This window comes from Talpa occidentalis, unplaced genomic scaffold (assembly GCF_014898055.3).
Source record: "Talpa occidentalis isolate TD23 unplaced genomic scaffold, MPIMG_talOcc4v2.1 talOcc4.6, whole genome shotgun sequence".
NCBI lineage: Eukaryota > Metazoa > Chordata > Mammalia > Eulipotyphla > Talpidae > Talpa > Talpa occidentalis.
Window position 1 is genome coordinate 118,912,404 of NW_023604972.1, and position 16,597 is coordinate 118,929,000.

General features: G+C 42.7%; 1 protein-coding gene across 1 annotated transcript; it reads right to left on the reverse strand.

Annotated features, from left to right (window-relative positions):
- Positions 1 to 1,557: 1,557 nt before the first annotated feature.
- Positions 1,558 to 14,798, reverse strand: PTGER4 (prostaglandin E receptor 4). The gene is made up of 3 exons (XM_037529996.2): positions 14,476 to 14,798; positions 13,089 to 14,002; positions 1,558 to 3,495 (listed from the first exon to the last, which is right to left on the reverse strand). Exons 2-3 carry the CDS (start codon positions 13,986 to 13,988, stop codon positions 2,905 to 2,907), a joined length of 1,491 nt encoding a protein of 496 aa, XP_037385893.1. The 5' UTR covers positions 13,989 to 14,002; positions 14,476 to 14,798; the 3' UTR covers positions 1,558 to 2,904.
- Positions 14,799 to 16,597: the final 1,799 nt, after the last annotated feature.

A 16,597-nucleotide genomic window follows, 5' to 3' on the forward strand; every position in this document is an offset into this window, starting at 1 on the left:
TCTCATTATTCATACATGTGGGAGAAAAACAAAAGCCACTTCCTCAACTGAAATATTCTCTGCAAACATTGCCTCCCAGCCGTTGTTAGTGGGGTGAATCAGTACATTGGAGAAGTTCAAGCCTGTGCTCCTTTTCTGAGTCATCTCTTTCTCAACTGAAAATCCGTATGATTGGGTCTGTGAACGACTGTCCTGTTTTTCTGATATTATCCAAAAATAGCTTTAAAACTTGCAAATTGGGGCCTCCATGGTGGTGCAAGGGGTTAAGTGTCAGCACTATGAAGCTTTCCACAACCACTGAAGCAAGAGTTGGATCCCCAGAGCCTCCCTGGTGGCCCAAGGGGTTAAGCACTGCACTATGGGGGTGATCTGCAGCCTCTGCAGCATGAGTTTGATCTCTGGAGAGAAACCCACATGGTGCAGCAGACCTCTCCTGTCTCGCCTGCTGCTCCCCTCAGCAGTGTGTTTCAGTCAGTCTGCCTGTTCTGTTCCCTGGTGGATCCTCTCAGCCCCTGCATCTCTGCCTGGCCTGTACCCCGGCTCTTAAGCATAAATAAATAGATCTTTTTTTTTAAGAAAAAGAATTGGTTCCCCAGCCATGAAGGTGACCCTCATGGCGCCCCCAGATCCCTCCTGACTCATCCACTGCTCGCCTCTGCAGTGTATTTCAGATCTGGCTGTTCTGCTCCTCACTCTGTCTCTGGTGAATCCTCTCACCCAAGCCCCCATCTCTGGCTTAGATCCCAGTTCTTGTATGCATAAATAAATCTTTAACAAAATAAATAAAACTTGTAAATTGCACACCATTCCTGAAGAATATTGCTACTTGAAATGTGTCCTCACACTGGCAGTGTCAGTATCACATAGCTTTCTGGAAAGGTACCTCAGACCTATTGAATCAGAAACTGTTTGCACAGGTCTTCAAATGATTCCGAGGCATGAAATTTGAGCAGAAACAAAATGAGGAGAAATTAAAGTAGGAAGGACCACAGGAGTACACTAATTTCTTGTAATCAATATTTGGGTTCTTCACATGTAGCAAGCCAAGCATAATACTATCGTCCCCACCTCGTATACAAACTGGTGATTTTGAATACACCTCACACCCTGATCTTGGTTTCTAAATACCATTCTCTACTATGTGGACCTAACGCTTTGTGCTAGTGCCACTTTCCTCAAAATTAAATATTAGTTAAAAAAAAAAGTGTTCTGGGCCTCCCCGGTGGCGCAGCCCGTTGAGTGCAGCTCTATGAAGCTGTCGGCAGCCTCTGCAGCGTGGGTTTGATTCCCGACCAGCCAGGGAGATTCCCACATGGCATGGCAGACCTCTCCTGCCGCCCGCTGCTCCCCTCAGCAGTGTATTTCATCACTCTGCCTGTTCTGTTCCCCACTCTGTCTCTGGTGAATCCTCTCACCCTCCCGTGCCTCTGGCCTGTACCCTGGTTCTTGTATAAAAATAAATCAATCTTGAAAAAAAAAAAAGTGTTCAGCAGTTACTAAAGATCACCTGCACAAATAAAAAAATCACACCAGTTTTCCAAAACTGAGGATATGGAACTCAGATTGTTATTTATTTTTTTTAATCTCCAAAAAAATTTCAGTTGGTACAACTGCTTCTTGAAACCATATCACTATCAGGCTCAGAATTTAATTACAACCAAACAATTCACAAAACACTTTGAGCAACAAAACATGCTTAAGTATTTCTTTGAGAAATTTCCTTCAAATACGTGCATGGCATCACTGAGTGTTACACAAGACTTAGAAAAGAATGCTTACGTGCCCACGTTCTGACCTCTTATGTTCTGTGTTCAATGCCTAGGACATTTGAAAGGCCAATTAACCAGTTCTTCCACAGTTCATCTTCCGGGGGTCTTGAAGTTACATCTGCCTTCTTAAATTTTAGATGATAGTCTACATTTTTCCTTAGGAAATCAAAATTATGCACATTTTCAAGGGGAAAATAAACTACTGACAGACTTTTTCATTTTTTACACTTCAATTATGGGTTATTTACTAAATTTTTTTTAAAATTTATGTTACATTTTTAAAAAGTAGAAAATATTTACCAGTATGTTAGGTTCTCCTAAAATCACAGTTTTCTGGATAAATGTAGCATTACCAAAAATGTTTCTCTATGCATTACGTATAGTCTGGAAAGTTTTGTAGTATTTTGCACTCTAATTTTCATGTCTCAAATGGTATTTTTCTTTGTTCTTTTAATAGTACTAAACATTCTCTTTTAAAAATGTTTCTTTTTGTTTTTATTGATAGAGTTGTCTTACTGTGAGTTTTCAATACCTTGACCTGAACCCGTTAATGAAAAAAAAATCTGACAAGTGTAACTTCTGCTGGTTATACAGGGGGGACGGGGGTTACCATACTTTTATTATACTTTGTATTAACAATCAACCTTCTCACAGAGAAGAAAAACTTTAAATATTTAAATCATATTTACAACAATAAAATTCACATTTCATGCTTTAGTGAGACACTTAAACCTTCCACAGGTTGTCCTTGTTTACTGGAGTCCAGCCCTCTGTACCTGGCCTGCTGTGTGCCAGCTAGAAAGCTCTTGCTGTTATGAAAATAACAAAATCAACCCCATCTCTTATCAAGTAGAACAACTGAGAGCAGATCGTCCCAGCCCAGCCTTCAAGTTGCAATCTGTGGCTCCCAGGCCAAGTTGTGAAACCCCCTTCACAGTGAGGTGACAACCAACTCGCTTCAGCCCTCAGGCCCCATGTGAATCAAATGGATTGTTTGCAAAGTGCTCAAAGGTCAAGATGTTCTATAGGTGAGAGATAGGTCGAAAATAGCCCTTCTGAGCACAGCCAAGCACTTTATGTGTCTGTTGCACGGGATTTTGTCAGCTTCGGAAACAGTGCTCTCTTTCCGTTGCTACTATATACATTTTTCTGATAAGTTCAGAGTTTCATTGGGAAACGTGACTTGCAGGGTGCTCCCCTTTGGGGCAGGTCCAGCCCTGATACTCCCACCAGCCTCATCCACCAGCAGGACACTCTCCGAGTCCTGCCCCTGAGAGGAGTCTGAGGTCTCTGAAATTCGCAAAGTCCTCAGCGAGGTGGTGTCTGAGCAGGCCAGGCCCACGCCTGGCACACCCGGGAGCAAATTCCTGCCTCCAAGGCCGTTTTCGCTGAGCTCAGGCAGGTAGAGGAGGGTCTGGGAGGTGCTGCTGATCTCCTTCAGCTCCCGGGAGAGGAAGGAGTGTGAGTGGCCCGTCATAGGGGAAGATGTCCGCCTACTTTCTGAGCAGTGTGGTCCTGAATGGTCCCTGTGGGACCCGCCAATGCGACAGAAGAGGCATTTGATCTTCTTTATGGCCTTACTGAGCACAGTCTTCCTCAGCAGGATATATATCCAGGGGTCCAGGATGGGGTTCACAGAAGCAATTCGAATGGCCTGCAAATCTAGATTTTTGATGACATCTTTTTCCGAAGGTTGTTGATATAACTGGTTGATGAACACTCGCACCTGCATAGATGAAAGACCAAATTTAATTTTTATTGTTCATGAACCAGGAAAACATTTACATGCAATGTTTAACTTAGCAACATCTAGTACCTACCCTCTTTTCTTGTAATAAAGGCCAATAAAATAGCATTCTATACAATATGCCTTAATGAAACCACTCATTTTGCAATTACATTTATATTTTGTAGAGTATAACTAATATTGCTGTTGCTGTCTTATGAACCATCCTAAGATCTAAGATAGTACACAGAAATGAAAGGTGTATAAAGGTAACATATGCCTAAAGTTCCCATGAGAAACATCTTATTAACTTTATTTCTGTGAGAGCTTTTATGTTTTTGTAATTCCAGTGATGTCTCTTTTTTCCAGTAGCAATTGACTTCCCTTATTCCAGTTGCCACTTTATACATTTAAATGAAATTTATTTGGTGAGTCAACTAACCATCTTACGAACTAACCACAGAAAAGCCCAGCAATTCCTTTATTTTGGAGTTAGAAGAGCAAACTGGAAACTGAAACCAGCATCTGAATCTCTTATCATCCAGAATAGCTGGAGGATATTTTTTATTTTTCTCTCTGAGTCTGTTCCCCGGTTATTGTAATCACCTATTGTTATCAACTCTTCCTTGAAAAACCTTTCCTGGTTAGTTCTGTCCCTCCCTCGAGCTAACTGCATTTCTCACCTGGATTATTCACCCAAACTAGTTTTCCCACCTCAATTCCTTTCTTCTCCTCTCCACTCCTGCTCTAATTGCTGCCACAAGATTTCTAACATGCAGATCTGTTATGCTACTCAGCTGTTATGCTACTCAACCTTCGGAGGAGGCCGCTGCTGCTTGTGAAAGCGAGTTTTGCTCAACACCTGCCACTCATGGATCTATCTGGTAACTCCACTCAGAACAATCCCTCCCCTGTGCGTGAATACCATTGGAGCTCGTACAAGAGCCAAGAAAAGCACTCTGGACGGACCAGGAGGGCTGACAACTCATTCTGGAGGAAGTTTGCACTATTTAAGGTAAGAAGCTTGTCTCAAGTCCATCACAGGCTGGGGAAGGGGATGGAGTGAGCACAAATGAAGTGACTAGGAGGAGGCCCTAACAATCTGTTTGCTATTTTGGAATCTTACTTTTGGTGGTTAAAAAATTTGCTCTTACTATAATCACTTATTTACTCATGTTCTTTCACACATTTAGTCATTTAACAGTGGGTACTTATTTCATCTGAGGCATTGTGATAGGTCCAGGGTACAAAAAGTTGCATTGAACATCACAAATTTCTTGAAGGCAGAGAGTAACCTGTAGTGCAGAAGAGAGATCAACTACTACTGCACAGTGATTTAAGGAAATGGGATAGGTGCATATAGGGAGGAGGATGTCAGGAGAAACTACCTGGCACCTGGTTCCAGGCAAGAGGAAACTCGCACCCAGTTTGATGAATGAATGGGAATTTAGAAAAAAGGACATAGCATTTCAAATAGAGGTAATTCCATGTGCAAAGTCATGGAAGAAGGAAATGATATGCCAACTTCTGGAAACTTAAAATGAAGTATGTGTTAAATACACCTGTTAAATATACACTTTCAAATTTTCTCTTAAAGTATTTTGCCTGAGTTGACATCTAATTCCACTATTTTTTATATAAATAAAAAATCTGTAATTGATATAAAACAGTGGTTTTAAGAGCATTGCCATTTTTCTTTAGTAATTAGTTAATTATTGCTTGCCTTTTGTAATTATTTTAGGTTAAGGAGAAGTAAGAGGTGACTCTCAGGGCTAAATTAGATGCATGTGAACCAAAAAGAGGAGAACAACAGCTCACAAAAGCATAGCTGGAACCATTTAGCGAGGGGAAAATATCTGTAATTTAACTCTGCTATGACTTCACTATCATAATACACAGTATAATAATTAATGGTATATGAATCACTTTGAGAGAATAGAGACATTTTAGAAAGATTTATAACAATTTGGATCGAAGAAAGTTAAAATGTTTATGAACATTTTATGGCAAATTTGTATGGCAACAAATTTGATAATCTAGAAGAAATGGACCAATTCTAAGAAACATACATTGCAAGACAGAATCAGGAAGAAAGAGAAGAGCAGAACACACCTATCTGCAGCAAGGGACATAAAACAGTCATCAAAAGCCTCCTCCAAAACAAAAGCCAAGGAGTAGATTTCTTCCCTAGTGAATTAATTCAAACTTTCAAATAAAACCTAGCCTTCTCAGACTCTTCCAAACAACTGAAGAGGGAAAATTTTCAAATATATTTGATAAAGCCAACATAACCCTGATTCCAAAACCAGACAGACACCCCCCCACAAAGAAAACTATAGACAAATATCTCTGATGAACATAAATGTAAGAAATACTCAACAAAATACAGACAGACCAAATTCAACAACATATTAAGAGAATCATACACCATAATGAAGTATGAATTATTCCAGGGATGCAAGGATGGTTCAACATATGCAAATCAATAGCTATGATTTATGATATCAACAATACGAAGAACAAAAATTATGATTGGCTCAATAGATGCAAGAAAGGAATCACACAAGATTCAAAATCATTTTGTGATTTTGTGATGAAGGTGACATAAGTGATCAACAAAACAAGTATACAAGGATTACAGTTAACATAAAGGTTTTATATGACAAACACACTCAGTGGTGAAAAAAAGAAAACTTTTCTTCAAAAGTCAGGATGTCTAGTACTAAGACAAGACAGGATGTCTAGTACTATTCAAATGGTGTAGGAAGTCCTAGCAAGAGCAACTAGACAAGAAAAGGAGGTGAAAGGTATCCAAATTGTAAAGGAAGAAGTAAAACTCTTGCTATTTGCAAATGATATACATAGTATACATACATAATATACATAGAAAAACCCCAATGACAACAGAAATAAATTTCATTATTTTGCATAAACCTAACTCATATGAAACCCATTCTTAGGTGATGTTAGGTCCATGACAAATAACTATATTTTTGTTACGTCCTTAAATGGAATAATCCTTTCAAGAAATTGCTGCTATTCATTTGCTGTTATTTGCTGTTATTCATTTTGTTTGTTTGTTTTTTGCTTGCAAAATCTGACCTAAACTTATTTTGGCAGCAAAACCTTGACTAACTGGACTATAGGGCTGTGTATAGCTCTATTTATTCCACTTAGTGTGCATATTCCTGTTTTACTGCAGAGATACTCTCTCAGTTCAGATGAGGATATCACATGTTATAGATTATATTTCTAAACTACTTTTCAAAAATCCAAGAAATTCTGAATTTTTAAACACTGTGGCTTTGTTTTTGGATAAGGGATTACAATCAGTCCTGTGAAACTCATAATAAAATGCTAAAATGGCTGCAACTAAGATGAAATGAATACCCTAATCTCTGGAAGACAAGTAAATAAAACTGGAACTAGAATAAACAGTAATAGATGGTGACTCTTCTTAAAATACTTTTAGAAACTATGCTCATATAAATGACACTATTAAGATAGTGATTTGCTTTTCTGTCTTTACCAAAACAGGGAAAACAAGACATCTTGGTTTTTTCCAACTATAGTCTTTACTAAGGCTTTCAGCTGTATACAGTCCTCAGAGATGCCCTGAGGGCTATAGGCCTTTTCTTAGGTGAAGTTAGGGAGACCTGAGGGGTTTGAAGAATTTAATAAGTCTCTTCCCCATGGCTTGATTACTGACCCTATGACCTCCATGTTGCTTTTTCTGGTCTACCACGCTGGCAGGTTGCTTAAGAATTTCTTGACAATTTAAGAATAACTTGATAATTCACTTATTGGTAAAAAAGCATGAAGTCTATATTTGGTCACATCACATCCTTTGTTGCCAAAGGTAAAGGAAATGGTGGATCTAAACTTGTCAATAACAGGCCCTGGGTGTAGTCTAGTAAAAAACCTACAACACAGTTTGCGAGTACTTGAGAGTTTCAGCCTCTAGGTGGCAGTGTTGCTCCACGTGGAAGTTTTGGGTCCCACAGAAAAGGTATTTTGCATAGGCACGTTAAGAGCCCCTGTCAGAATAGAATCTTGGTTAAGTCTGAACTCTGCATTTCAGATATTTTTAAGCAATGAAACGTTTTGTTGCTGTTTCTTTCATCACTGCCTCAAAAGAAGTGTGGCTTTTACTGAAAGAAGGAAAGTTTTTGAACAGCTAAAATGGATATGAATGGAAAGAAATTTTTAGCTATTGAGAGGAATGTATGAGGAGTTAATAGTTTATATTTTAATTTCTGTGATCTTTAGAAAATACAGTGATGTCAAACAATAATGGGCAAAGACAGAATCAGTTCTTTGCCTCTCTTCATCAATAGCCACAATGAATTTTGACTACTTGAGAAGTGAGTGAAAGAAAACCCTATTTTAGAGTTCCATGCAAGGACAAAGATCACGATTAATACAAGCCACTGAACCAGATCACTTAATATGATTTCAGTCAAAGGAGCTCACAGGGTAACACAAAAAATGAGTATGAGAATACTCCAAATTCAGATAAAAACCTTCTTAAAGCTAGTCAAATTATTTGAAAAGAATGTAAGTACATGTTCCTCAATGGAGATTTACTTCCAGTAGAGAGAGAGGGAAAATGAATAAAACCTTCACGCACTTCATCATGTTTGGAAAAAAAAAAAAAAAACAGCATTCTCCACTTCGCTTGAACCGTTCCTTGATTTGCTCTCCTCTAAGGGGGAAAACCCAGCCGTAGGTGGGAATCACCAGTGTAGACCTTCAGTGTCATGTGGGAGGTGAAAGAAATTTTCTGGAATTCTTGTGGAACAGGCCCTGTACGTTACACCAATAAACATGTTCAGGCAATTTTCAGCGTTGGAAGAGCAGGAGGCTGATAAAAAAAAACCTCTCAGTTAGGAGGAAAAACACCTTGAAAGAATTTACCCAACACAAGCAACACATGTACTCTACAATTTTAAACCTATTTTTCAGTAGCTGCAATTTGTGCGTGTGATTTATCATTATACTAGCAGACATTATAATATTCTTAACTTCTAGAGAATGACTAGAGATTAGATTTCAGGAACATTGGAACATAATCTGAAGAAAATGTGATCAATTTAAAGGGGGTGTGAGGACAGGACAGTTCTGAGGGAGGCTGTGTTGGAGAGGTAAACACCACACTTTGGAATCAGACAAACCTTTTTTTTGAATTCTGGCTCTACTCTTTATAATTCAGGTGTGAATGAAGACAGTGCTTAGTACAATGCATGGTAGCTAACATATATGCCGGCTGCTCCTGCTTTTTGGTAGCCCAAATGTGGAATATACCAATAACCAACTGCGGAATATATCAATAATTTGAAAAAATGCCACTGAAGGGGAGCTTGGGGATATGTAATTCCTGTTTAAGAATAACCTGTTGACAGGGAATGTCTAAATGAAATTTCATTAGACCTATTTAGTACTTGCTTTCCAATTAGCAACAAGGTCCTATAACTGGATTTGAGCAAGTCCCATGATCTTGTTCTGCTCAGAGATCTGTCTGGTAGAGTCTGAATGGACTTAGCTATTGCAAGAACTTCTTACCTCCTCTTTTTATCCTTATATGAAAAAACTCTTTAAAGATTAAAAAAAAAATTAAAGTAAAGGATACTGGAAGGAGTCGGTGTAACAAAACCCAGTTCTCTTCTGCCCTGTGGGTCATAACTGGCCATTTGATGCAGACAAATGACTTAATCTCTAAAGCTCCATCTCTATCTACTTCAGAAATTTAATAGAAGAGAGGACAAGAACACTTCATCTCTAGGGAAAAGAAACCCTATTATTTGTTGTTCAGTAAAACCAAGCTTCAGGTCAGCAGAGCACAGTGCAAAGAGCATTAGACAGGACTCCCCACAGCAAGCTGGAGGCACCAGCCTCTGGGATTGCAGCCCTACTATCTTCCTAGAGCTTTTTTCAAGATTCATGATATGTGGATGAGGAAATATCTTCCTTTTATTCCTGCTACTCTGCAGTGCTCAAGGTGCTGCAATTACTAGATCTGTAATTCCACGTTAAGATCGAAAAGCTGCTTCTAAGAATGGTTATTTTTTAACTTTGCCAAATTAATTTCAAAAAGAATCAAATCCTTCAGATTCTGTTGTAATAGACCCCACATTTATATTCTTACTCCTGTACCTAAAGATGGGATTTTTGCTCATCTAAAATCCTACCAGGTGTTTTATATTCCATTCCAAGTTTGTCTGCAGGAAACAACAGTGTATCTTATTTAATTTTCCTCTGTCCTAATAAACCTGTGCTCATCAAATGCTGGTGCAGGCTTTACAAAAGCTACTAGCTGATAGTAAGTAACTAAAGAAACATGCACAGGACATTATTTTTCTGAAGCCCTAAGATTTACCTGAAGCCCTAAGAATTACCGTCCAAGTCAGAAGATTAAATAAATTGACCATTCCCCACCTCCAACAGAGATAAATACTTGCTACTTCCCAGTAAGGAAGAAAATGAAAGAAACAAGTAAGCAATAAATATCGCCCTCCAAGGGAGTAATGTCTTTCCAAATTCTACAGTGCAACTCTTTAACTCTGAGGTAAGAGATTATAATTGTTATCTTAATATTAGTAACTGCAAAATTAGGCACCCAAAGTTGATCTAGCCACAGTATTCACTTAACACTAGCACCTTCTGAGGCTGTCTTGTCTGCCTATTCCTGGGCTTCCCTCCCTTTTATTTACCTTAACCTTAGACTCTCATTTCTCCAGCTTTTATGTATTTGAAAAACCAGTGACAGGTTATAAATAGAATAGACCATGACAAGAGCCACCTCCCCACTAAGTCTTGTCATATGATGTCCTCGTAGACTGTACTTACACCTTCTCTGTTGGCTGATTATGACTCACTTGAGAAAATTGTGCATGCTCAGCACAGGTCCTCAAAAACACTCATTTCCCAAACTTTTTCAAATTTTGACCAAGATTAGCTTTATTTATGAAATCTATATATATTTTGGAGAGAAAATTAAAAATTGACTTTTTCTACAAAACTCAATATCAGCTCCCATCCAGAAGTCACTTGGATATTTTCTTCTCTAGTGTCCAAAAGACAAAAATTGGTGGCATTTCAGTGACTCTTTATTTTCCTTATATATTTTGTCACGCTTTCTGAAATTCCAAGTAAACGAAATTTGCTCTAATAGCCTTTCCAAAGCATTTAAAGTGATTTGAAGTGTTTTATTTGCAATAGGATCGGCAGCCAACTTGATATGATAAAATTAAAATAGATACTTTACCAGTCCCCTTGGACCTGAAGATGGGTTCAAAAGCTTTAAATGTTACAGTTCAGAAACTTTCAATTTAAATTGCAATATGAATGTGAGAAAATAAGAACCTTGTGAAAGTAAGCCAAGGAAGACTATCGTGGATATTTCCCTATTCATTTCCATAATTGCTAGTGTGGGTGGGCTGCTTCTCATCCATTTACAATTAAACTCATTCTGAAACTAGATTTAGCAGCCATAACTAAAAGTTAAACATGGAAGCCAGTACTGTTGGTGAGCTTCCTTATTATTTACAATGGTTTGTGAGTGCTTGACAGGGTGATTGCTTCTTAGTTGAGCCAGTTTCAATTTTCAGGGTGAAATTACTTATGATCTACTAACCATTACTGTCTCTGTACGGAGTGACTAGAATTTGCCAGTTAAAGTGTGGTCAGTTAAACCACAAATACAGCTCGCTGAATTTCCTGCCTCTAGTTTCTTAAATAACTTCAAAAGTTTTGTGACAAGTGGTCTGCACAGAAGAACAGATCTATTTCTTGGATCCTGAGGATGAGTTTGCCATTTTGTGCTTCTCTACATGCCAAAAGTGAGCAGTTCATCTGTGATTGCAGCCACTAGCAGCTTCACACAATTACCTCCAACCACATACCTTCTCAAAGTATGTCATGTTGCTAACCTTCTAGTTCTAAGTTCTTGATTTCTTAAAGTGGAAGTTCTGTAAATAGCCACCACTCACTTTGTCATTTACTGTTTTGGCAAAATAAGGCAGCAGAAGTGAGCCTCTGCAGAAGCAGCTGTTTCCCCAAAATCTTACTGTATTCTGAGTTGCCATTACAGACAGTAAAAATTCATGTAGCTCAAGTGCAACTTAACCCTATAAATTATATTGCATCTTAGAAGAGTTTAGGGCACTTCTGACCAATTATATTTACTTCTGTTTATATAAATTACCAAGAAGCTACTATACACTGGCTCTCAGCCACCTCTAAGTTCCTTCCATTTGCAGTCACTTTTATCAGAAACATAATATTTTATATTAAAGATAAATTATATTTATATTAAAGATCCCTAGACAGTATTAGTAAGAGAAAGGAAGAACTTTTTTTTTCTTTTGTCCCAATTAGAAAAAGAAAGAGAAGTCATCTCTTTTCGAGTTGGTAGTTTAGAATTTCCAGGGATGCAGTGTTTTGGGAGATAGAAAAACTCAGAACTAGTTACTTTCAAGAGAACTGTAGATAGTGTTACATTCATCTGGTTCCTGGTACATTCCATTTTAATGACAGGCAAAGTAGAGAACTCAGTAGGTTTTTAAACTTTCTGCTTACAAAACTTTAAAACTTTTCTGCTTGTTACATTTAAAACATCCCAAAGCAATTTCAAAATTCTACTAAATGCAATTCAAAAAAAGTCTACTAAATGCCATACACACTGTAACCAAGGCCAACTGAGAAGTGTTCTCAGTGCAATGAATATTACATGAGCAGGGTTTGGAGTCAGCTGGGGCTGAGCTTCATCACAAGCTGCAGGGTTCTGCCTTGGCCTTAAATAAGATGACGTCTCTTAAGCTCATTTTCTCTGCAATGACACAGAATCTCTCACAGGCTTTAGGGATTCAAATTCAATATCCGGTGTATATGCCTGCCTGCCCTTAATGTGCTCCCCAGAAACCTGGCTTTCCTGACCCCTTGGGAGGATGAGGACACCCTAGTGTGTCATGTCCGGTGTAGGAGTTCTGACCCACCTGGCTCCTAGAGGTTCTCCCAGGCAAAGCAGAGTAAGAATCAGTGCTTCTAGCCTGACAGTGTAGTTCTGCTGGGCTATTTTAAGCAAGTGACAAGCTGTATAAAGTGAGGCTGGTAGACTAGACCATAAAGCATGCAATATTGGTATCTCCTGTTGCTCTAAAATTCTACAAAATCTTCCCAAGAAAACCCTACATTAATCAAAACACTAACACTCCTACCCGGTCCTCAGGAACAGCGTATGCCAGAAGATCAGGTTTCATATTGTGCTGCACCAGGCTGTCTCACCAAGTGGTTTCCCCTCCACCTTTGCCCTACCAAGAGCCCCGGGGGTTCCCAGAAGGCTCGTGGCCAATGTCTGGCAGCAAGGGGTTGGGGCTGTCCCAGCAAAGAAAGGAAACCTGATTTTCGGGGAAAGAAACTCGGGGGCGTTGGAGAATAAAAAACACCTGCTGGATCTCTTAGGAGAGGGGGCCACTCTGAGGAGCCACGTGTGGGGTTTCAGCCCCGACCTGGAGAACTGGGGTTCACGTCCAGGAAAGAGAGAGAAAGGAGGCAGGGAGAAGCGCGTGCGGGCGCAGAGCCTGCGGGGCACTCACCACCAGCGGGGTGGAGCAGATGAGCATCACCAGGGAGGTGGCGATGAGTAAGATGACCATCTGGATTTCGGCTCCCGCGATGGGGCGGAAGCTCCGGCGGCGGCGAAAGTCGCTGAGGCGCTGCAGCGCGGGGGAGGTGTTGGCCGGGACGCCCCTGCAAGCCACCGAGGTCACGGCCAGCGCGTGGTGCTGCTCGGTGCCCAGCGAGGTGCGGCGCATGAACTGGCGGTGCATGCGGAGCAGCGCGCAGCACACCAGCACGTTGCAGACCACTGTGGCGAGGATGAGGAAGGAGCTGAAGCCCGCGTACATGTAGGAGAAGGCGGCTTGTGTTGTCACATTGGAGGTCCAATCGATGAAGCACCAGGTATCCGGGTACTGCAGCCGCGAGCTGCCCAGGCCCATGTTGGGCAGCGCGCAGAAGAGCACGTTGGATGCATAGACCGCGAAGAGGGTGAGGCCGGCGAGCCTCTTGTCCACGTAGTGGCTGTAGAAGTAGGCGTGGTTGATGGCCAGGTAGCGCTCGATACTCATGGCACAGATGATGCTGAGGCCCGACAGGCCGAAGAACAGCAGGATGAAGGTGCTGTATTCGCACAGCGCGCGGTCCCCCGGCCAACTGCCCTTCACGTAGGTGGCGATGGTCACCGGGCTCACCAGCAACGTGCCCAGCAGGTCGGTGACGGCCAGCCCGCACACCAAGGTGTAGAAGGTTGTTTCCTTCTTCTCCTTGCGCGACTTGCACAGCACTACGATGGCCACCAGGTTGCCCACCACCCCGACGATGAACATCACAGCCGGGATGGTCACTTGCTTGTATGGCCCTTCGGAGTTGGAGGAGCCGGACTCATTGGCCCCGGGAGTGGACATGGCTGGGGCGGCTGCAGGCTGCGTTGCCATGCAAGAGGCTAGGTCTGGGGATGGCAGAGGAGAGAAAGGCAGGGTGAGCGGGTATTACCACTTGCGAGGTGTCAGACCCACGCACCCCATAAACAAATGCTGATGAGACCCGGGGAAGAACTCTACCCCACGCTGAGGATTGTAGCCACTGGCCAACTCGTGCCACCGAAATCTGCAGGCGGTGGGGATGTCCTGCCAGCAGCAGGACGTCAACATCGATTGAAATTGAAAGTTTTAAGTGGATAGTGCCATTCTCTGTCCCCACCCCCCGCCCCCAAGCCACTCACTCTATTGCCAAGAACACGAGCACTCAAGGGAAATGTGACTCGCTCTTATTCCTGACAGATTGAGTCAATAAAATTCTCACTGTCTACAGGTTATGGGAGACAGTTTGGAGAGTGCGCCCTCTTCATCGGGCCTCCCCTCCCGGAGCGCCCCCGCACCCCCGCCCCAAACTCTTTGCCCAGCGCCCCCAAAGCCATCTCACCTGAGCTGGCTGCGGTGGTGGCAGCCCCGTAAGTCCCCCGGGGCAAGCCTCCCGCCTACTCAGCGAGGAGCTTGCCAAGACTTTGCTTCCCGAAAGACGGGTCTCGACGACTGCTAATGTTCCGGAGCTGGGGGCAGCGCGGGCAGCTCTCAAACGCTTGGAACCCCAGCCGGGCAGCGGGATGGGTGAGGGCACCCCGACGTGGGATTTCGTTTTCTTGCTTTGGTTCGTTCCTTGGAAGATGAGTCTCGGACTCGCGGAAGCCGCAGGTCCCGCCCGTGGGCACACGGCGCTCAGGTGTGCGCTCTGGCGCGCAGGTGGCACGGCGGCGCCCCAGTGCCCGGCTCGGGCACCTCCTTCCCAGCCGCGGGCGGCGCGGGCGGCTATCGGAGTCGGCGGCTGCCGCTGAAGCCGCTTCTGGCGCCCTGGGGGCGGCTGGAGGTCCACTGGGCCGGAGGCGCTGACCGGGGGCCATCCATCTTCTTCCTCTGGGCTGCCGGGTTCCGCGCTCCGCTCTCGCCCTTCCAGCCTCTCTGCACAAACTTTTCTCCCGCAGCAAGTTTCCGCGGTGGAGGCGGGGACACCCTGCTGCGGCCCCGCCGCCCATTGGCGGAATGGGAAGAGGCGGGGCGTGTTCTGACACCCGGGACTGAGAGCAGGCGCTTTGGGGACCCCGCCGCTGTCAGTGCCAGGGAGGGGCGCCCGGCTACGCGGGTTCCCCGGGGCGCTGAGGGCGGCTCGCTGAGACTTTCCTGCCCTCGAAGGGTGGGGGTGGTAGAATCACCCCACTGAGTCTTAGGCTGCTGGTGCCGAAAGGCAGCTGTCCCCCGGGGCACTGGGAGGGCTGGGGCGCTCTCTGGCACCCTCTTAACCACGCTGAACTTGACGTCCAGGAAGTCAGAGCTGAAACCAGCATCTCCCCCTGCTTTCCGCTCCTGTGCGCTACTCGCTCCTTTTACGCGCGTTCATAAAATCTGGGTGCTGGGAAAATGAGCAACTGCTTTGCTGCTTTTGTAGCAACCGAGGCTTGTGTAGAAAGTGTGTGTGTGTGTGTGTGTGTGTGCGTGTGCGTGTGCGAGAGCGCGTGCATACACTTGCTTCTTTGCCCCATGATTCTACTTGGGTGCGTGCCACCCAGGCAACCGCAACAGTACGTGGGTGGGTGCATTGGTATTTGGGCACCTGACTTGGGCGGGGAAACTACCAAAGAATCCCTCCTCTTATCACGAGAGAAGTTAGTTGGTCTTATGCTCAAGAAAGAAAAGGAAAGGAAAGAAAAAAAAATGCAGACCACATCTTGGATTCTGTGGCGCAGGTGGAAAAGCCCCTGGGCAGTAGAGAAGGGTCCCTCTGTTAGGATCAGAAAGTTAGTGAGGTGAGAAGGCGTAAAGCTTATGTGTAGTATTTTTTTTCTCCTGCAAGGTGAGGTTGTGTGGGCCTTCACACAATTTAAGTTCCTAGAAAAACCTCTTTCTCCATATTATATATGATGTGTTTTCACGTATTGTATCTTCTCTCAGAGTAACTAAAAAACTCTAGTGTTATATTTTGATTTTTACATATAATAGACAGGGACTAATTCCTTCAGTGCTATTTCATGAATAAGCAAATTTAAGAATCATTTCTCAAATCTCACAGTAACAAGTGAGAAGTGGGTATTAGGAGAAATAGGACATTCCAGATTTCAACTAATTACAGGACATAAAATATTTGGAGTCACATTTATTTGCATAAGGCACCATGTGGCTATATTAATATAACATCCTTTCATTGTGTATGCTATTTCCTCATGAATAACATGGATTCAGAAAGAAAAAAAAAACTTTCGTTAGACAACATAAAAAGAATTGGTGGCTGCTTGTCAGATTCTCAGAGCCTTCTCTTAATCACCACTGTTATCAGTTCTCTTGTATGGCTTTCTTTGGAAAAGAAACCTCTAAGATTGTGTCAGCTCTGAAAACAAATCAATACTAGAAAAGGAAACTTCACACTCTACCCCCATCTTCACTAATTGCATTGCCTCATCCCCACCCCCACCACTGCTTGTGGTTGTCAGTAAATATTTGAAGGAGGTGTGGGAAGTGCAACTTACTCTCATTTTTTGCTCATAAAAATATTTTTT

Excerpts from the sequence above, each read along its gene's own strand:
- PTGER4 (XM_037529996.2), bottom strand. The coding sequence starts at position 13,988 with ATGGCAACGCAGCCTGCAGCCGCCCCAGCCATGTCCACTCCCGGGGCC. Across the intron at positions 3,496-13,088 it reads TCTGCTCCACCCCGCTGGTG|GTGCGAGTGTTCATCAACCA; the intron begins GTGAGTGCCCCG and ends TCATCTATGCAG.